This window comes from Fukomys damarensis, unplaced genomic scaffold (genome assembly GCF_012274545.1).
Source record: "Fukomys damarensis isolate Sample0158 unplaced genomic scaffold, DMR_v1.0_HiC HiC_scaffold_37, whole genome shotgun sequence".
In the NCBI taxonomy this organism is placed as follows: domain Eukaryota; kingdom Metazoa; phylum Chordata; class Mammalia; order Rodentia; family Bathyergidae; genus Fukomys; species Fukomys damarensis.
This window is the reverse complement of record NW_022900949.1, coordinates 63,822,464-63,844,064: the sequence shown is the minus strand read 5'-3', so window position 1 is coordinate 63,844,064 and position 21,601 is coordinate 63,822,464. Positions and strand designations below refer to the sequence as shown.

At 36.3% G+C, this 21,601-nt stretch overlaps 1 protein-coding gene across 4 annotated transcripts in view; it reads left to right on the top strand.

The window, feature by feature from the left end:
* Nucleotides 1–21,601, top strand: part of Mme (membrane metalloendopeptidase) — a 142,019-nt gene that overhangs the window by 98,085 nt on the left and 22,333 nt on the right. For all 4 annotated transcript variants that reach the window (XM_033759764.1, XM_010636896.1, XM_010636898.3 and 1 more), the window contains exons 9-16: nucleotides 5,179–5,313; nucleotides 7,591–7,692; nucleotides 9,367–9,503; nucleotides 9,613–9,706; nucleotides 10,812–10,940; nucleotides 11,719–11,817; nucleotides 14,513–14,593; nucleotides 15,876–15,979. In XM_033759764.1, coding sequence (XP_033615655.1) covers nucleotides 5,179–5,313; nucleotides 7,591–7,692; nucleotides 9,367–9,503; nucleotides 9,613–9,706; nucleotides 10,812–10,940; nucleotides 11,719–11,817; nucleotides 14,513–14,593; nucleotides 15,876–15,979 — 881 coding nt within the window. The remainder of the gene's footprint in view (nucleotides 1–5,178; nucleotides 5,314–7,590; nucleotides 7,693–9,366; nucleotides 9,504–9,612; nucleotides 9,707–10,811; nucleotides 10,941–11,718; nucleotides 11,818–14,512; nucleotides 14,594–15,875; nucleotides 15,980–21,601) is intronic.

Below are 21,601 nucleotides of genomic sequence, written 5' to 3'. Positions count from 1 at the left end.
TAAGGTATTCTGATTATCTGAAAGACAATTGAATGACACACTATTTCCTGAAAGACAAAAGTATTGAGAGTCAAAAGAAAGGTATATATTTCTATGCTAGGAAAACATATGAAAGATACACATTGCCCTAAAAAGACAATCATTGCCATTCTTGGAATTTTAACCTGCAGCCAACCAGCTATCACACATAAGAAAGTTCTTATGTGAGGAACAGTGACCCTCACTTTTTAAAAATAACACTCATTTCCAGAAGAGCTTCTGAACTCTATTAGCAACGAATTGGAACTGATCTCAAAGCTTGCTTTCTCTACCTTCTAAGCTCATCGAGGCTAATTGTTACTTTGTCTTCTAGTGTAAGGAAATCTGTAGGTTTAAAATCCAAAATATTTGAGCATGATAGATATCAATAAATTACAGGTATGGTTATTCTCTGTGCTGATGTCTGTCTGTAAAGGCAGAATAGGATAGGGCAGTTTTGAAACGTGGACCACTTTGTATGTGCCAATGGCAGGCCTTCCTATACACACACTTCGAGAAGAGCTGCACTTTTTTTACTTGTTTGCTTATATACCGACAAAATATATACTTGAAAGAGCATTTCATGGCTAAAGCAAAAGTGAGAAAACTATGGGGTTAGAAGATGGAGCAACATAAGAGTTGGAGAGTAGAATCTATGACATGTTAAAAAAAAAAACCTTATGAGATATAATATTGTCTGTGACACAGGGGGAGAAAGCCAGTGGTACAGATTAATTCAGAGCTCTTTCAAAATCTGTGGGTTCGTAAAATAGGAAGGTGCTTTAGTAATGTACCTAGAGAAGAGTGCAAGCTGAGATTGGCAGTTCTATAGATGTGCAACTGCAAACGAACTGAGATTAAACCTTAGGTAAGGTTTTGTTTTTTTCTGCTCACCCAAAATACAAGCTGAAAAAAATAGCTCAGCCCTTGAGCTGAGAAGTACAGATGAAATGGGAAGTGAGTGAAAAACACTTAATATGCTTGAAATTTAAATTTATTGTTTGCTATTCACCGAGATTCCACCAGGTGATAGTTTTCTAGGCATTAAGGATTCCAGAGAAACAAAATCCTTGCTCTCGTGGTACTCATGTTCTAAGGGAAGGAGATCGACAAGAAAGAAGCAAGTGCATAAGGAAGTAGGATAAATTTAGATTGTGTTAGAAATGAAATAAAATGCTTGCATGATAACTGATAACAGGAGTAGGAGTGGGTGGGTATCTGGCTGCTCTTTGTAATGCAAGCCGAGAAAGCAGGGGAGGCCATGTGGTAATTTAGGTGAAAAATTGTGGTGGACTCAGATGACAGCAAGTGAGATACAGAAATGCGAAAAGACCGAAGATAGCTTTTATAGGTGTCTCTCTCATTATAGGGAAATTGTGTACTTTAAACTACTGAGCCAGCATGTCTTAGGGGATGAATGCCTAGATTAACCTCACTGTTTAAAACAGAACAGTGATGACTTGATAAGACAAAACCCACAAGAGAAACTAGGGGCCTTGTCTGCTCCTTTCTGACTACCTGGTGGTCAATAACTCAGAAACTTTTACTCAGCCCAGGTATCTGTATTTAACAAAACATACAGGGCCATTTTAACTTGGGACCTAGGGAACATGACAAGAAAATTTTGGGGTATTGACCAAACCCAGTTTGTGAAAAGATCTAAATGCAGCTTCTAAAATCTGTGGGCTCATAAAACATGAAGACGTTTTGGTGATTTACCTAGAAAATAGTTTGTGCAATAAACCTTAGGAGTTCCTGTCTGACTCTCCAGGGTCTGTTTTGAAAGCCGCAAACAGTCTTCATGCTTGTCCAAGGTGCACACTTTCGAGTCTTGCATTCCTCCTGCCCTGTATCATGCTTGGGCTCAGGCTGTTTCTCATTTACAGTCTCCAGGAATGCTGTGTGACTTTATTTTTCTGGCCCTTCCGTGTGGAACAAGTCTTTTTATACTGGCAGCTGCATGTTGTTTGACATGCTGCTTAAGCTAGAAAAGTTCCTCAAGTCTTTTTGATAGGAAATATTTTTCCTGCGTGGTATCCCTGTGTGTTCCCTCAGAAAACTTCCTGTGCAGTACTTAAATATCCTCCAGGGTCAGGGGCAAAAAATAACACAGTTCCTTGACTTCTCAGTTACTTTCCTGCTGTACATAAGGAGGTTTCCTTCCGAGGAAGAGGAAGGAAGAAAAATGGTCAAAGCTGGGTGTCTAGAAATGAAATCCCTGATTCACAGGTGGCTGGTCCATTAAGGTACTCAGATATCATCCGACTGCAAAGCTTTCACCTTTTCTCTGTGTCTTGCTGTCTTTCATTAATGATGATATTAACGTTTGAAAGGTAATGGTCAAATGGCATTGCTCTCTTCTTCGATAGCTCTAACAAACATCAGATTTTGTCTAGGTAAGAGGATTCCAACTTCCAAAGACCTGAGTTATGAATAGCAGTGCCTGGTCCTGCAAAATGAAGGTAGTTCTAGTGAGTATAATACCCATGATACTGGTAGTCATAATTACTATCTCATTAATAGGATATGATTTAACACCTCATGAAACTGCTACTTTATGGATTAAACTCAAATGTTTCAACTCATCCCTTTGAAACTGCTTTATAAGTGGTAGAACTTACTTTTTTAAAACAGAAAGGTTTGCGCAGATGTTTTGCGGGGAGTTGGTTCTTTCACACACAAAGGATCACTGGTTTACTCTATCATGAAAGAAGCTGACTCACGATTTTCAGGACGACAGCTGTACCTGGCACTGTGCTAACAGTGAGCGCTCTCAGTCGCAGAAATAAAACTTAAATTTCAGTTTTGAAAGTATGCTGGCCAATGTACTATTTAAATGTTAAAATATGTGTCACTGCCTTTTGCCCCAAATAGTGGCAATTAGATTCCTTTAGCATTTTACAAATGTGATAGTGTCTAAAGAAAAAAAAAATTGAAACCTTAAAGTAGAATCACGTAAAGTGGATTTAGCTGCAATGGTAAACTTGGATTTTGACAACTATCTGATACATTCAGAAGCTGTATTCACCACAGGGTGGTTACCAGGTTAGAATGCATTACAGGAAATAATGTATTCCATGCAACTATATGGACTATTCAGGACATCAGCAGCTAATACAATCATATGCTACCAGTTCCCCAAGAAATATTAGCACTGATGCAAGACCAGGCTAGAAGCATCATCCGAAGTTCTTGGGCTTGTCTTATGCCAAAGTTCTGTAGCTTTTAAGGCAACTATAAGGACAGAGATGTTGAAATAAAACCAGATTGCGGAGTCAACGAAGCACCATGGGAGGATTCTTGTTATTATTTTGCCTCATTAACAATAAAGCACATCTCATATAGTAAAGAAAAATCTCAGTAGATGGATATTGGATTTGCGGAGTCAACGAAGCACCATGGGAGGATTCTTGTTATTATTTTCTTGCCTCATTAACAATAAAGCACATCTCATATAGTAAAGAAAAATCTCAGTAGATGGATATTGGAAAATTCAAATTACCATCTCCTTCATAGTCAGCAGTAATTCCCTGCTGAAGGCAGATAGATTTATATGCTTTGAAATATACTTAATTCAAAATGCTGCATGTTAATACTTTGGAATAGTTGATCTCAGGAGATATGAACTCAGATGTACTTGTTTACTTCAAAGTAAAACAAAAATTCTGATTACCTTCTTATAGCAAAAAGGTGGTTGGTAAGAATATATATTTATAATTATCTTTATTACTGTTACTTTAATGATTAGGTTTTTAATACAGATTCAGAGCTGAAAAGGTTTATCCTTTTGAGTAGCAGATCCATGAATAGAGATATACCGAGTCCTAGCATTACAGGTGTTCATGAAAAGAGAGAGCTTCTCTTCAGGGAACATCTGACAGCATTTAATAAAGGTCACAGAGTGGCAGTATGTAAACCTCTACACTTCCAAATTGGCAGTTGAAACATTTTGCTTAGGTTCTTGCTTGATAACATATTTCTTTTCTTTATCAGTTTAGGTTTGGTAACAAGCCTCTGTAAATTGAGATGTGTAATGCACTCAATGATAAATAAAAAGCTGCCCCTATGCTTAGGGTTATCAAATACCCTCGTACCAATCTTAAAAGTGCATATTTCCAAGTTGTGTGATGTGACCTGTTTTTCTTGATCATAGTTGCTTGCTTTATCAGTAGTACAGCTGGTGCCAGAACCTTAAATTTTGGATAAATTTAAATGAGATGAGATTATTATTTTAATTGGTGATGAATAATAATAGATACAAGCAGCAGTGGCTGAGACACAACAACAGTGAGATGGGATTTGCTGGTTTAATGTCACTGAACTTAAGTAAGACATTTGTTTATTCTGTAAAAGGTTGGTAATAGAACTAGTTTATTATTTACTTATTTATTTATTTGATACCAGGGATCGAACTCAGGTCCTTGCACTTGCAAGGCAGGCGCTGGAACCACTGAGCTAAATCCCCGGCCTTATAGTTTATTTTCATGCACTAAAATGCATATAAAGTTGAAATATCAAGAAATTGAGTTCTCTGAAGCACTCTAAAATCTAACCCTATCATGGAGTACAATTTGGCAATAAGGAGAGTGTCAAGGGATTAACTGAAACCCATAGGAATGTGCCAAAGCAGCTTCCAGCGCAACCTCCTAAAAAATTACTGCTTAATCTGAAGAGACACTTATGAAGATACCCTAATCATATTACACGAATTTGTGGCTATCTCTCCATAACTAGTTGAAAAAATAATTATATAGGAGCACAAAGAACCTAGAAAACAGACTCGGTGAAGGAATATATTATTATTTAAGGAAAAAAATTATAACTACTTATCAAGTGTTTTGCAAATGCATTTTAATAAAAGAAAATAACTTGCTTGCAAATTAAAAATTACATGATCTCTGTAACCAAATGGTCATAAATTACTTAGTACTTTCAAAGTGCTACTTTGCTGCTCTGCTTTATGCTCTAATTAAAATATGTATTGACCCTCTGAGAATCTGTGCAGGCCACTTCTTTCAGTACGTAGGAAAAGATTTCTATTTGAATGTGCTTTCTTTGCTACCAGAAATTAATATTGAGTTGAAAAAATATTTTAACTTAAAGTACCATCATGAATATTTAGAAGGTTCTCCAAAACAATCTATTATTTATTTCTTGCAGGCTTGTAATGCATATGTGGATTTTATGATTTCTGTGGCCAAATTGATTCGTCAAGAAGAAGGATTGCCTATTGATGAAAATCAACTCTCTTTGGAAATGAAGAAAGTTATGGAATTGGAAAAAGAAATTGCCAATGTAAAACACATTTTTTTTCTGATATACTGAATAATGACAACTGCTTTTTTTCTTTGCACCTCTATTATATTTTAAGGGTACAAGGGTAACTCTAACCAAGTGATAAAAATGTATAGCATGGTAATGCATCACTGACTTCCAAAAAATCTTTGAAACCATAGCATTTTATAGTAAATGAGACTCCACCATCCAAGAGACACTAAATTTGACAAATATTAAACTGGATATACTTAATTGCCTATTACAAGTAGTTTACATCACAACTTTTACCATCTACTGTCAAACTCTTGATAGATAGCCTTGAGACTCATGACACAAAGCTGTTATAGTTTTTCTGAACAAGTTTATTTTAAAATTTAAAGTGATCACAGTGATTATCTCTATCCCTGAGCTGAGCAGAATTACCCCCCTGAACAAGACCAAAGGGCATTGTGATACCACTGATTGCAGACAGTCAACTGCTGAGCGCAGGGAGGACCAGATGCAAAGAACTTCGCAAGAAAGCCAAGGATATGTTTTTGCATCTCTGCTGGTCCCACACAAACATTTGGAATCTCTCACTCTTCTTTGATGGGAATGTGCACTCCCTAGCAAGCAAATTCTAAGTGAAATCCAGGTTACCAGTAGAACTCATGACAAGACTCAATCCAGGACCCACAGAGTTCACTGAAATTGCAAACAGCAACAGCGACCCCCAGATGCTCATCTGCCCACTGATACTGGCGAACTTCATCAGAGTCTTGAAGAGTGAAGATCTTGAAGGGCAATTCTAGTTTTCCTGGGGCCACGGGAAACCAAATATCCTTAATCATAGCCAGACTGCTTAGAGCTGCAGCTGTACCAATAGCAGTTTGATGGTTTGCACTTGGCTCTGTGTTGGGACCAGAATTGCTAAAGAACAGTTCCCTGCTTGGATTTCACCACTCCTATTTTCCCAGGCTGTGTCCCACTTTGACTAGCATTGGGCCTGTAGTGGTAGCTTCATTTTACCTCAGAAATATCTGACTATAATTTTTCACCTATCTTAGATTTTGACATTGGCATGAGGTTTTAGTTATCTCTGCATCATCTGTGTATCTCTAACAGGGTCCACCATTTTACTACATGCAGGAAATGTTCTCTAGTAATTGTTTTGTTTTCAATAAGTAAACAGATACATTACCTAAAGGTGATAGTAAACATTGGCACTAAGTAATAATACCCATTTTTAAACTTTAACCCTTTATTTCTTCTCACTTGAATTTGCTTTTACTCATTGAAACCACAAGATAGAAATTTGATATTTCTTTGCTTTTTCACATTCAGTGTAAATCACAAAATTGGATTTTGTTGAATACAAAACATAAAACTAGCAAGGAAGAATGGAAGGACAGTCACGAAAGTAGAAAGCATTCTTCTCAGTTAACCTGCAGCCTGATTGTTCTGTATCTGTATTCTAGGAATTTGCCATATATTGTTGTAGAAACTATTACAACTGAATTTTAACTAGTACATTGAATGATAGGTGGGTATAGGAGAGAGAATATTTGAGAGACGAGACAGAGGTGACTATATCTAAAGAAGTTATAATATGAAATAGCTACAGATATTACTGAGCTGCCCATCAGCTACAGCCCACAATATTGCTTATGTGGCTTGGCAGATATCAAAGTATGAAATGAATCTGTGTGTGTGTGTCTGTGTGTGTCTGTGTGTGTGTGTCTGTCTGTCTCTGTGGTACTGGGAATTGAACCTAGGCCTTTTGCACTAAGCTACATCACCAGGCCTTTTTAGTTTTTATGTTGAGACTGGATCTTGCTAAGTTCCTAAATTGCACAGACTGGGCTCAAACTCTCAATCTCCCTGCCTTGTCCTCCCAGAGTGCTGGGTTTAGAGACATGTACCATCATGCCCAATTTGAAAAGATTTTTGAACAATTTTAAATTTTGGGGATTTAGCTCAGTGGTTCGGTGGCCTGCCTCGCAGGCGCAAGGACCCGAGTTCGATCTCCGGTACCAAAAAACAAAAAAGTCCAGGGGGAGTTATTTGAAGGAAATTATGGGCAATGTGTCTTTTACTGTAATAATTTTTAAATTTAAACCTTTGCCATATTTTTTATTATACTGCATACATAAAAATCTCTTAAACTTCACTTCTTTTGGTGTGCTAAAATAAATTACAAAACAAATATAGAATAGAACCTGTCAGATTTTTTACACATGTCCTATATTTCTTTTAACTCACATAAACTTATATTTTTCTTAGTTTCAAATTAATGATCAAAAATTATACCCATAGGCTACAACCAAATCTGAAGATCGAAATGACCCAATGCTTCTTTACAACAAAATGACTTTGGCTCAGCTCCAAAAGAATTTTTCACTGGAGATAAGTGGAAAGGTAAGTAGAAAGTTTTATGTCGCTTCTTACTCTGCCATTTCCTAAAACTGTGACATTGAAATGCTGTTTTTAAAAGTCATTATATATTTACTGAAATAAATTGAATTCCGAAATAAATTTAAATGATATCAGACATTGGTGGGGGGCTACTTAAAAACGTGTATATTTATCTAGAATGATCGGTAATATTCTTTTCATGGCAGATGTAAAATAATGTCAGAACTTGCTGTAGAAAAGGGCTTGGAACAAATGAAAACTTTTTTGAGCCCATTGTGTAGTCATTTGACCTGGGCTGTCAAATACTAAAACACTAAATTTCCTTTTAACTCCTAAAACAGGGTAATTTATTCATAGAACTTTCCATATTCTCATCAAGGATGTCTACAGAGTTCAGAACAATAGCAGAAAACTGGAATACAAAAATAAGAAGAAACTGTTTCATAGATCCTATTTAAAGACTGAAATTGACTTCTTTTTGCTTAGCTAGTCCCTGCTAATCTCTTCTAGGTCTCTGAATTTATTTTTGTATGTTAGTTAATACACAGAGTTGGGAGAAGAAGTAGTATTCATAGAAAATGTATGAACTGTCAAAGTCAGTGATAGAATTCTGCTTGGCACTAATTGTGGGAAACACGAACTTTTCTAAAAGTTGTAATGTACTGAATTAGACATTTCTTACTTTGAACTTTCTAATATACCATGTGTTCAATAAATGTGTTTTGAAAGGCTGGCCCAAACCATCAAAAGAAGTCAAGGATATAGCATTGCATCTTCTACTTAGTCAATGACCTCTCTGTGTGTAACTAGACAGTTGAATTTAAGATATTGATCATTTTAAATACTCTTCATTCTAATTTAAGGTGTATTAGACAAGATTCTGTCTTTTCTAAACTGTAAACCTAGCTTCTGAAGTAAAAAACCTGGATGCTGACAGGCCAATAGAACTATTTCAAATTTATTCTTTTGTTTGTTTTGTAACACTGTGCCTTTGCTGTGACACTATGCTTACATTTGTGGCGGGAGACCCATTGAGGTGTATTGCTGTGCTTGAACTGTTTATTAATGCCTACTTGTAAAAGTCAAACACTTGATAGGCATTTTCATTTTTTGCATAAACAAAATAAACTTTATTTATTTTTAATTAATTTTACTGGTACATGTAGTGTATACAATATAATGACATTCATTGTTGGAAATTTGTACATTTACATAATCAGTCTCGGTTCTTATTTTTTCCCTATTTCCCTGCTCTACTTTGAACCACCCCCCCTCCAACTCCTCCCTCCTTCCGTATCTAAGACTTTATTTATCTAAAAGACTTTATTTTTAAAGCTAAGTTCATTTTTATTCTGTTTAAAGTATTTAGAATAAGAATGTATTGAGCCTAATTTCTAATTTGTATGTCTCAAAGTTTAAAGGTTTCGTTTTTGCTCTGGGGTGGTTGGTATAATTCTGCTGTCTAGATAACATATTGCAAGAACTAATTTTTCTTCAAAGCCTGATTGAAAAACTTGAAGAAAAAAATCCCAAACAAATAAACAACTGACCATCGGGATGATTGTTTGTAATGCAGCTGACACCCTTCAATGTCTCACCTTCTCATGATAATGCAATCGAAGAATTACGAAAAGAAATCCATAATTGCTTAATGCTTTATGCCTGCTTTTTTTCCAGCCATTCAGTTGGTCCAATTTCACAAATGAAATCATGTCAACTGTGAATATTAATATTCCAAACGAGGAAGAGGTGGTTGTGTATGCTCCAGAATATTTAATCAAACTTAAACCCATTCTTACCAAATATTCTGCCAGGTAGGTATGCCAGAGTGCCCATGTCCTTAAAGTTTACATTTCATATCACTCTTTAGAAGCTTTGCAGCCTCATTTTTTCTGTTGCTGGGTGGTGGGTTTTTTTATACAGAGATCTTCAAAATTTAATGTCCTGGAGGTTCATAATGGATCTTGTAAGCAGCCTCAGCCGAACCTACAAGGAGTCCAGAAATGCTTTCCGCAAGGTGAAGAAAAAATCTCTCTTTTCTTAAGACTTAAAGCATAAAGAGATGCATGGTTACCAAAGTTTGCCATGCATTCTGCTAGAATGTGGTGAACTTTGCAAAAAATACAATGCCAAATTTGTTTATTTTGCACATATTTAGGGTATATATTACCTAGCAAGGAGGTCAGTTATCATGGCTTTGCCATCCAAAGATGATTACCTGTGATATCAGGATCGCAAAGCCCTGTAACGAGTAACCATTGGTTAAATGAACATTTTATGAAAGAACGCTGCACTGATTTATTATTGTTGTCGTTGTTATCATTGTGTTTGAAGCCATTGCAGGGTTGTCTTTCTCAATTAACCTGATTTTCAGATGCTCATAGCACACTGGACACACAAACAGATGGACTGCATTGATGTGGACAATCCATGTAGAGAGCATAAACTCCAAGCCTTTACTTAGGCTGTTCTTGTGTTATTGAAGTAGTCAGCGTTTTAGTCTTATGATAAGGGGAGTGGGCAGTAGGGATTGAGGAAGGAGAAAGCCTAACAAACTTACTGATTGGTGTCCTGAAAAGAAAATAACTGTGAGGGTTGATAATTCCCACTTTTAATCCTTAAACATAATATGTAGACACATTTTTAGGTAAAAATATAAAATGTTACCGTGTTAAATTTCCCTTACCAAGTTAATTCCCTTGTTTACACTTAAATTTATGCAATTTAGTTTTTGTAGAGTATCTGAAGTTCAGTTAAAACATTAAAAAGCAGATATGTGTTTTCTTGTGTGCAAGATATCCCCCTGTTACATTTATTGAACATTACTTCACATTTATATTTATGCAGTGGGTACAGTGTTGTATTTTTTTCTAAAGCTTTCTAGAAAGATATTAACTTGTAATAGCCAAAACCTATCCTGGGACATGCCTTTGAAAATAGACCTTATTTTCAGATCATTTTTAAGTATCGGGTTGCATTTTATCGTTAAGCTAGGGGCACCTGCTTTGAGAGAAGAAGTGATGAGTAGTACAAGGATTTGAATGAGACATAAAGGATAGACGCGTGTGAAATTTGTACTCCTGCCCTCTACTCCTGGCCTTTTTCTTTTTTCTCTTTTATAGGCCCTTTATGGCACAACATCAGAAACAGCAACTTGGAGACGTTGTGCAAACTATGTGAATGGCAATATGGAAAACGCTGTGGGAAGGCTGTACGTGGAAGCAGCATTTGCTGGAGAGAGTAAACATGTGGTAAAGTTTTCAACATGATACGTTATTAACTCTGCAATGCTCTCTTACTTTGTTTCCGCTGATGGGCAATTGTAATTGTCCATAATTTGGCTGAAGTTTTTAATAATCAGGTAGAGGACCGCCAAATAATAACGTGTAATTGTTTACTAACAAATCTCAAGCTTGCTCTATCCCTCAAGAGTTTAATTACAGTCTCGGTTTCTCATGTGGTTTAATTTAAAAGTGACGATCCATTCTCCAGATGCAGCAGTGTATTTAGAGTACCCAGTCACACGTCCAACTGAACAGTCATTTATAAACCCTCCTAATATCCAGATTAGTCAAAAGTTAATGTTACCTTAAATACCTAGAAAGTCAGTCAGGGTTTGAAGTGTAAGAAGTGTACTCCATTTTTCACTGTTTCTAAAACAAAGACAGTAGAATTTAATGACATGGTGAAGAATTTATTGAAATGCTCCTTTATGCTTAACTAAACCACTAATGTTAGTGAAAGTTTAATACTATGTTAGTTCTTATAATGACTGTGGGGACCACAACATTCTGAAATTTTTAAAATTAAAATGTATATATTTAAGGCCTATTTAATTAGAAACATTGATAGCAGCAATGTTGCTTTAAAATATAAGGATCCCTTATGTTCATTGTCTGCATCTCAGTTGTCTGTAAGTATTTGTTAGCATATTACATCATATAAATGTAGCATGTAGCTTTGCTTTTTAAAATCTGTTACAATGACTTAAGGGAGAGCCTAATTTGGCTTCTGTACTTTGGATTTGAGGTTGAGGATTTGATTGCGCAGATTCGGGAAGTTTTTATTCAAACTTTAGATGAGCTCACCTGGATGGATGCCGAAACAAAAAAGAAAGCTGAAGAAAAGGTAAAGAACCACACAGATGTATCAAAGTAGGGTTTTCTCATAAGAAAAGTTTAACTTTAAAACCATTTAGGAAAAATGTACTCTTAGCTTGTGTATAAAAATTTCCAGTTCCTTCAAGCTATAATGTTTCCAGGAACAATATCATGGGTAAAGACATTTTCTATTGATTTTCATCTTTTTTCTCTGCAATAAGCACCATTTATATTTAATTTAAAGCTTTTAAAGTACTACCCTTTTTCCTTTCTTTAAAGGAAGACTTTAGAAAATGAGAGAAATCCTATGTGAATTAATAAAGAACTAATATATGAGTGGTTCATACAGTTTATTCTTCTACAAAACATAACCTAAAAGATCACTACCAGTGGTTCAAAATCATGTCCCCTTAATTTGTAATGTAAAAGTTCACTTAACCTTTTAAACCATGCCCTATTTAGGTTGGGGTTTTTTTTTTTTTCACTTTTTTTTTTCTCTCATTGAACTTATTGGTACATTTTAGGTATACAGCATAGTTACATTCATCATTGGGATCTTGTATCTTTACATGACAGGTCTTGGTTCTCATTTTTTTCCCCTTATTGCTGCTTTTACTTCTTTGTCTGGGAAATGTCTGTTCATTTCAGATGCCCATTTTTTAATAGGGTCTTTATATTTCGTCATCATTTGTGTGTTATAAGATCTGTGGTTAAAGGGATACTTTTTATAATTATTTGCATCAACATTTAATGAGAAGCTTTTGTTGAAAGTTTTAAAATCATGTAGAAATAAAACTAAGATTTCTAAATAAAACTAAGGAAATATTAGGCTTCCAGTGACTGTGACCCTGTGTCTTTTACATTATGTAAAAATCTGTGAACCTGCTTTTGAGCACAGCCACTCAGATCGTTCCCCTGTAGTTAGGGTAGAAGAAAGAACAGATCATTCTTTGGACTAATATGGGAGTCCGTAATAAACCTATTACAATCAGTTTCTGGTCCAGTGCTTCTTCAGCATTAAATGAAATGGAAATGCTGTCCTTTTTTTCAGCTCTCAAGAAAGCCTCAAGGTGGGTGGGTTAGAATTTAGTCACAGATCCAGCAGTCTTTCCGTCATTCTTGCCAATTCCTCAGACACTCAGGTTGCATTTCTTCTTTAGTGTCTTAGCTGTCTGTGACACAGCTGTGTTTGATCTGGACAACTGGATTTTTCTAGCTCTGCATTTCCAAAGTGTGTCATAAAACACTGGACCTGCGCATTTCCACGGAGGAGTTCCATAGTCAAAAGAGTTTAGAAAACACTTTTTATAGAAAGCTTGTCTGATCCCACCCTGGGCTACGTAATGTGCTTCTAGGGGTGGTCATATGGCACCAGACCTAAAATATGTTTATATTGATGCCACTGTCCACCATGGCTCTTTTCAGCAAGCTTTGTGGCGGAAGAAAATTTTGCCTGGCTTTGTGTCCTCAGTCCTTAAAAGAGTACCTGCCTCTTACAGGATACTTGGACATATGTTGAATGAATATATTCAGAAATTCATTCCTTTTCTTGGACACTTACACAAAGCTTAGATTCTAACCTTAGAATCTTAAACATTTTCAAATTTAAAGAAGTCTGGAAATAAGGAAAGGTGCTTTTTTCCTATAGCATTTACCCAGAGTATTTGACGACAACCTTTTTATTTAGTACCTTTTATTTTCTGTAGAATTTGTGTCTCTGAGAACCCTCTAAGGGAAAATGTCTTCTAGGAAATAAAGGAAAAGTGGGAAAATAATCCTTGTGAGAAAGGGGTGAGAATAGAAGAAAGTATGGAAATTTATAAGAAATTAGGCTTGGCCTAAATGACATATTTACTGCCTGATCTTTGGAGAAGCCCTGGGCTTATACAACAGATTTGTAACAAAACCATAGCCACTTGATGACAAACCAGATAACTCAGAGATAAAAGCTTCATTCTCGGTGAAAATCTTCAATTAATTAGATCACTTAAGAGCAATAGGATACAATAAATCAAAAGTGAAGCATGTTACAAAAATAAGAGAGAAATGAAAAAAATGGAACTAGCAAGTAATAAGCAAGTAACAATAATGAAATGATAATAATAAGTAAAATCATTTTAAAATAATAAAAATAAAATTTATAAATAGTAATGGAAAGGGGTAAATATGAGCCAGGGTAAAAAGGAAAACTCTGTTTTCTACATCTTTGAAATGTCATTCATCTACCTTGTAGCTAGGTACACTGATTTTGGAGAGAAAACATAGAAACTCCAGAAACTCCAGGAACTGATATTCAGAAAGAGTTGGAGCACTAAACCTGTGAAAGCCCTTATGTGTTTCCTCCACCAAATCAATGAAGTGGAAAGATAATTATATCTCGCAAGGATGGAAGCTCTAAATATTGCCTCCTCTATAAAATTAAAGAGAAAAATCCTTCAGGGAAAAAAGTTCATAAAAATACAGTATATGTGAAACAATGACTTTTGTCAGTTTCCATTTTGGTTTTCTTGAGAAAGCTGCAGCTTGTAGGAGGACAGCATACCTGTTTCGTTTTTTAATCCAAGGAAAAGTTCATTGCAAAGAACTCTGGTTGAGTGTTGTCAGATATTCCTTTTGTACACAGTGTAAAGTGTGTTATTCAGTTGCCTTTCTGGGGAAAATTATAATGTTTGTGTTTGAAACTTCTATAATTATCTTCACCTTCAATATTATAATTTTCACAGGCCTTAGCAATTAAAGAAAGGATAGGCTATCCTGATGACATTGTTTCAAATGATAACAAACTGAATAATGAATACCTTGAGGTAAGTTTCTACAAAAGCTCTAGCTAATGATACCTGGGACTGGTGACAATGTTATTTCTAGCTGCGGGATACCCCAAATTGCACAAACTAGCCTAAAACTGCAGGTCTTATTATATAAAACCTTAACACAGATGCTAAAGCTACAATTTTTATTTAGCCTTGCGTTTCATTAGACTGGACTGTGTTTCATTACACTGGTTTTATTACTTCGGTTTCCATGCATTCCATTTGAAGAATAGTAAGGAGACCCAGGTGTCCTTCAAAGTACATGGGGGAGTAGGCGATGTCGTGGTAATGAACAGCAGGCAGCACCAGGGCTCCTTGTCACCTCTTTATACAGCTCTGAAATTCCAAGAATCCAGTTTTCTCCCACTTTCCAGTTACTCCTCCCATTAGATAAACCAGGTCATACCTCCTATATTTAAAAAACAAAAGTAAATCTGATATTAGAGAACCAGAAACTTTTATTCTCCCCTGATAATGTAATTATTAAAAGAGAAGAGAGTGGGTCAAAGTCACTATAGCGCTGATTTCAGACCCAGCTAAAATTCCTACTGCTAATTTTGTGGCTACCACCAGTACTTGATAGCCTGATGAGAACGACACGATCCTTGCCCAAATCCAGGGATGACGGTGGTTCATAATCCATTGTTTATTAGGCTAACATGGAGGTTTCCAAGTTGAAGTGCTCTATCTTCTCTTTCTGCAGGCAGAAAAACTTAATTTTCCTTTGGCATGAGCTGTCTATACCTTACAAGTCCCGAGGGTCTCTTATGATAAGGGTGCAGTGGCTGTAAGAGCATAGACTCAAAGCCAAATTTCAGTCTCACCACTCAGACAAACTTGGGCAAGCCAAGCAACTGAACTTTCTTCAACTTTAAAATAGATTGCAGTCCTTCATTCATAGGATTGTAGTAAGGATTACACACGAGTATATTTAAAATGCTGAGAACAGTGCTAGGCCTGCATGTGGGCTTAAACAGGAATGTGCTGTTACGCTCATCTGTTATGTGAGGATTAATGCAATATCGTGAGAGCCTGGCTTGACATTTGGTTTCATTTGGTTGATTAAAAAAACAGACTGAAGCTGTAATTCAGCTAGAATAGTACTATCCTATAATACAGAATGGGGCTAATTACAACTAAGTCCTTCTTTGGCATGTTTTAAATACTGTCTCTTAACCTTATTAACTGATAAAACTTAAGAAGATGGGTTGTTTGGCAAACATTTTGAAGATGCGGGCTTTAATATTTTTTTCCCAAAATCTTGTATGTAATACAGCTGAACTACAAAGAAGATGAATACTTTGAGAATATAATTCAAAATTTGAAATTCAGCCAAAGTAAGCAACTAAAGAAGCTCCGAGAAAAGGTGGACAAGAATGAGTATGTACCTTCCATTTTCTGGTGTGTTCTTTCATAAGAGGGCTCCCAGAAAAATGTCAAAAAGTGCAGTGTCCTCTTTTGACTAAGAACCTTTAAAAGCATCTAATTATATTACACTGAAAACATGGGTCTGGAAATTAAAGAAATTTAATTGCTGTTCACTAAGGTGCTCTTCAACACGCCAGTATCTTTAGTTCCTTCTTACTTCATTGTGCTCTCCAACTCGTTCATGGACAATGTTCTTAGAAACACCTTATCTCAAGTAACCCACAGCTTTTTCAAGCCTACTTTCTGCCTTCCCTTTTGTCCAGGATTCCCTTCGGCTGAAGCTCCACCTTTTTCTATTAGTTAAGCATCCCATAACTCCATCCACTTTCTAAACAGGTTCACGTAACACTCTTCTTAATGCTACCCTTGCCAAATAGGAGATACCGGGAATTACTCTCACAAGTGGTCTTTCAATGCTCTTAATCTTTGCTTATGAGTGACATCTGTACTTCTCATTAACTATTAAGTATTATTTGTGCATTATATGGATGCATCTAACGCATTTCTCAGCATGTATGGTGCTCACTTAAATCTATAGATCTGCTGATGTTGCCCTTTCTCTCCTATTCTTCTGGGCCCTGGACAACAGGTGGTGTTCCTTTTGTGTTAAATTCTCAGTGCCCAACACAGAGAAAGTTCTCAGTTAAAACTGAATTAACAAATGAATGAACAAGTGAAAACCAGATATACTAACTTGATTTTGGCGTTAACACATAAATTGCAAAAGATGCTGGAATTGTTTTACGCACTCGCTTATTCTTTCATGTATCCATTGGTTTTTTCACTCATTCATTTATTTAATTTCTATTCTGGAAGACTAAGTCCAGATTTTATTAATCCCTGGGAAAAGCAGAAGTGAACAACAGCCGCAGGTAGACAAGACATGATGTAGTAAACTGTACAACAGGGAGGAAAATGTGTCAAGAAAGGTATAAACTACTATGTGCAGTGGGATTGCTTGATTATAAGACTGTTCTGTTCTAATAAATGAGATACAGGTTACACAAAATTGCTAATGTAATTGTCAGTACTTTGCAGTCCTTACTCAACTTCAGGAACTTCTGCAGCACTGAGGTGTCCTGAAACACAGACTGGACTTTCTGGCTTCTGGATCTATATTTGAATAAATGTATTATCTAGGACAGCAAATAGCAATGCATGTTTAGTGTCTGGGAAAGAGCACATATATGATTGGTGGTATGATCAAATTATACTGGGTAAATTTATCACCTGAGATATTTCTTACAAGTATATACATATATGTATACACACACACATATTAATAATTGCTAGGCCTGTAAAATGTCTACAGACAGATTATGGCTAATTTTTCTGAAATGACTAAAATGACTGCTTGTTTTTATTTGTTTTTGGGGGGATTTTTTTCTGATTAAAATTTTGTTGAGATTGCAGTTTCCATGCAGTTGTAAGAAATAACTGACAACCCTTCTATACCATTGCTTTTTCCCCAGGGGTAACATCTTTCAAAACTATAATACAGTATTACAGACTGGATAATGTAAGATATAGAATTTTTTTTTAAATTTTAAAGGTAGCCATTGAGCTATTGCTTGATGTTCTCTTCTTGAAGTTAATACAGTCTCAGTTTTATAATCATATTGTAGTCTACTTTACATTGTTCATTCCTTGTCCTTATATGTGTTGATTTTTTTTTTTAATGAGTCTTCTCTTTAGGATAGTCAAAAGCCAAAATGTGTACATTTCAATGAAGGTTTGGTCAATGGCATGAATACCTTAGCAGTACATTTTGGGTCCTTTCCATGACCTTCTGAAAGGCACAAGTATATTACAACTTCTTAGGTCTTTCTGTAGTACAGTGCTAACTTTTTGTCTTTCCTCACACCCAGAACACTGAATGCAAAGGTTATAATAGCTGGCTTCTTTTTGGAATTACTTGGGCAACAGAAAAAAAATGAAGTCCTCAGCTCATACACCCTAGATTGTGATGTACTTGCTCTGTGACTGGAATCCACATACAAGACTTCTTTATAAGTACATACCATTCTCCGAGTGGGAATCCCAGAATTTGTTAGTTCCTTTTTATATAATTTGGTTCAAATTTAATTTTATGGAAGTCTGCACAAGATAATGCCTTTCGCTAAAGTAGTCAGAAACACTTTGACAGTAATTGTATCAAATAGATAGGCCTGAGCCGATAAGATATAGAATAATACAATACTCTTATTTTATTGTAGTTTCTTTAGATGAATGTTTCTGACTTATTTTCCACTTGCAAGTTTCTATGTTGTTTGTTTTTCCTTTCTTTACATAGCATCAGGTTTAAGCTCTCCCTCTGTAGAGTCAAACAAACAATACCTACTGCTTTTAATATGTTCACATAGCCTGCAGTTACACCTCAAAGAATCAGATTTTTTCTGTAATCCCAAGGTCTTGTTGGAAAAATACATGTCCCATACCTAAAACTGAAGGGACAGAGTTGAGACTATTGACTCCTATAGGGTTATATTGTAGGTTACTTCAGAGAAATTATAAATTTTTGAGGCACCAATTCAGTTAGCCAAATAGTTTCTAGACGTTTTCTTTCCCCACTATATATACTCTCACTGGACAACCTCATAGCTTCTTGACTCCTCCTACCATTGTTATCCGAACTAAGTATTTATATCTGCTGAGTTCTGGAACGAAATGTCTAGCTGAGTTTAAGGTACTACATGTCTCAGCGATCCTACACAGTATTAGTCACTTAAGCAAAAGTCAACGATACTTTCTCCCTATGCCTGCCTGTTTCCTAAATCCTCATCTTATTACTGCCAACAACACAAAAACCAGGTAATCATTTTAATTACCTACACTGATCACTTTCATCTACATTAATAAACAACTCAAAGCTCCATCCACAGCAAAGGTCTACATCTACTAGCTGCTAGTTAAACAGTTCATAGCAGTGGAAGAAAGCATCTCCATCCTAACCCTTTGTTCAAACATTTCTTGTTGATCACCAGAGTTACTCCCACATCTTCAGTTTATCTTCACACCACTGTCCCAGAAGTATTTACAAAAGCATAGATTGGGTCATGTTATTTCCTGATCAGAACTTCTCAATGGATGCCTGGGGCCTAGCTCATGAAGAGCAAACCTTTCAAAAAGAAGTCCCAGGCTCTAAACCTCCCACTAGCTCTCCAGCATTCCTTCAGATGAACCCTGCCTGCCACCTTTGTCCAAAGCTCCAGCCGTCTGGATTACCTCTAGATCATCCCTCTGTCCCTCCTTTCTCCCCTTATTCAAGTAACAGAAAACTCCACATTCTCCCTCAATTTACATTTAAATTTACCTCTTTACTCGTAGACCCCTTATGTGTCTCTTCACCTGTACCTGAATTACACCTCACACATTAGTCAAAACACCAGTGGTTTTTATTAGTGAACAAGCCCTTGTTGAAAGAAGGATCTATGTATTTCTGTCACTAGAAGTTGAGCACTGATGAGCAGGATCTGGATCCATCATAAATGTTCATGGGGTAAAAAATAGTACGTTCGTAAAAAGGCTGGTAGTTAACTCAGTTGCAGCGGTAAAGGTGGTTACATTTAAGTATTTTCCCATCATGGTCGGTAGAGATATACAACATCATCCTTGCTGCTTTCTTTTAAGCAAATTTAAAAATTGAAGAAATCAGGAAATCTGCATGTCATCCAACTTCATTATTTGGCTAAAAGAGTCTGCTTTCCTCTTATGTTGTGAGCAGCTGGTACCAAGGACAGAGATTTAAATTTTAAAAGTTTATCTGTTTTCTGAGTTCCTCGCTTCTTTTTTAGAGTTATCTCAAGTATTATGTCTTCTAGGGATTTGCCAGTTCGTAAAGAATTTCAAACATGTCATGCTGTCAGATAAAAATAGTGCTATTTTAGGAATATAATAAAATTCACTGCCAAAATTACTTAGTGATATATCTAAAATTATTTACTGGGTATTTAGCTCAGTGGTTCTGCCGCCTGCCTCTTAAGCACCCGAGTTCGATCCCCGTACCAAAAAAAAAAAAAAAAAAATTACTTATAGTAACGTGATTATTCTCAGAGTTTATGGAGCAAATATTAACCTCAATAAAAAAAAAATATGTTCAAGAACAAAACAAAAGGAATACTTTTTGTTGTTTTTGGACCTGGTTTTGTGTTAGTTTCTCAGGACAGACCTTCCTGTGATAAAATGGTGACTGATAGTGCCAGCATTTGTGAATCTTAACTGTTGAGGCTGGAGTACTTTTTCTGAACTACAAAAACTTTTTTTCGTTGCTGCACATTTCCTACTGTTATGCATCCAAATAAAAACACATTGCTGCAGATGAAATACAATTCAGTAAATATTTGTTGAGTGGCTACTATGTGCAAAGCCTTGTGTTAAACACAGAAGAGTTAAAAAAAAAAAGGTGATTAGGATGATGCCACTCACTTAGGCACCTACGATCTAGTGAAAGAGGCAGGAGACTAAAATTTAAATCCAAGGAGCCAAAAGAACACAGGTTTGTTGAGTGTCATTAGAAGGAAACAAAGTGATAGCACAGTACTTTCTTTTAAAAGCCAGTTAATCCTTTATTCATTAGTAAAACATTCTCTGGAAACAATATGTCAGCATTTAATTTGATATTGTGGTGCCAGACATAATGGTTTACTGGAGAGGCTGAGGCAGGAAGGTCACCATAAATTTGAGGCCAAATTGGGCTACATGGTGAGTTTAAGTCCAGTCTGAACTATATAGTGAGACTCTGCCTAAAATTTTAAAAATTGCAATGAACAGAGAACTCCCTAAAAACAAACAAAAATAATTGACTCATGTTTTCTTAGTTGCTTCAAGCCTAATGTGTTTTCTAACGTGGGCCTGCTTGTGACTAAGCCCAGAAATCAGTGGGACCTGATGCTGGAACTCAAAAGCTGTGGCTATGGGTGTCTTCCTGAAAGGTCAGCACCACAAAAAATGGCAAGGACACTGGCACCCTAAGAAGTGAAACCATAGCTGTGCCCCTGTGATGAGTCACCAGTACTCTTTTAGTGTCCTTGTGCCACCTGTTACCACCTCTAGCCTTTTTAAACCACGTGGTTTCCAGTTACAAAACGAACAGGCTGCCCTACACTATAATGTGTCAAAGGTTCTTTCCAGCCCTAAATTCTGTGGCCATTGCTGTGAAGTGTTGAAAGCAGCCAGGACAATTTCCACCTTGGCTTCTTCATACTTAGTGGCTCAAGAGGAAAAGGGTAGATTTGTGAGAGAGAGAGGGAAGTACGTTACTTCTTTCTAAGCTGTCCTTTCTGCTTTTTCCCTTTCAGTCATGTTTGTAGAACCAGACTTCCTATGAAGTCCTGCATTGTTCAACTTGGATAAAACAAAAATAGTTATGCAGACCTGGATGTAGAGAATGGAAAGAATCTGTCCAGGGTGGGTGTGCGGAGTTCTGGAGACTTCAGATTGAAATCAGACTCCACAAATGCAAAGGGGAAAGACATATTTAAAAGATTATCTAACTCAGACTAGGCCAGAAAAACTGAATAAAATATATCTGAACTACATTGCACAAAGCACCCGGTTCCCATAGCAGGGTTGGCC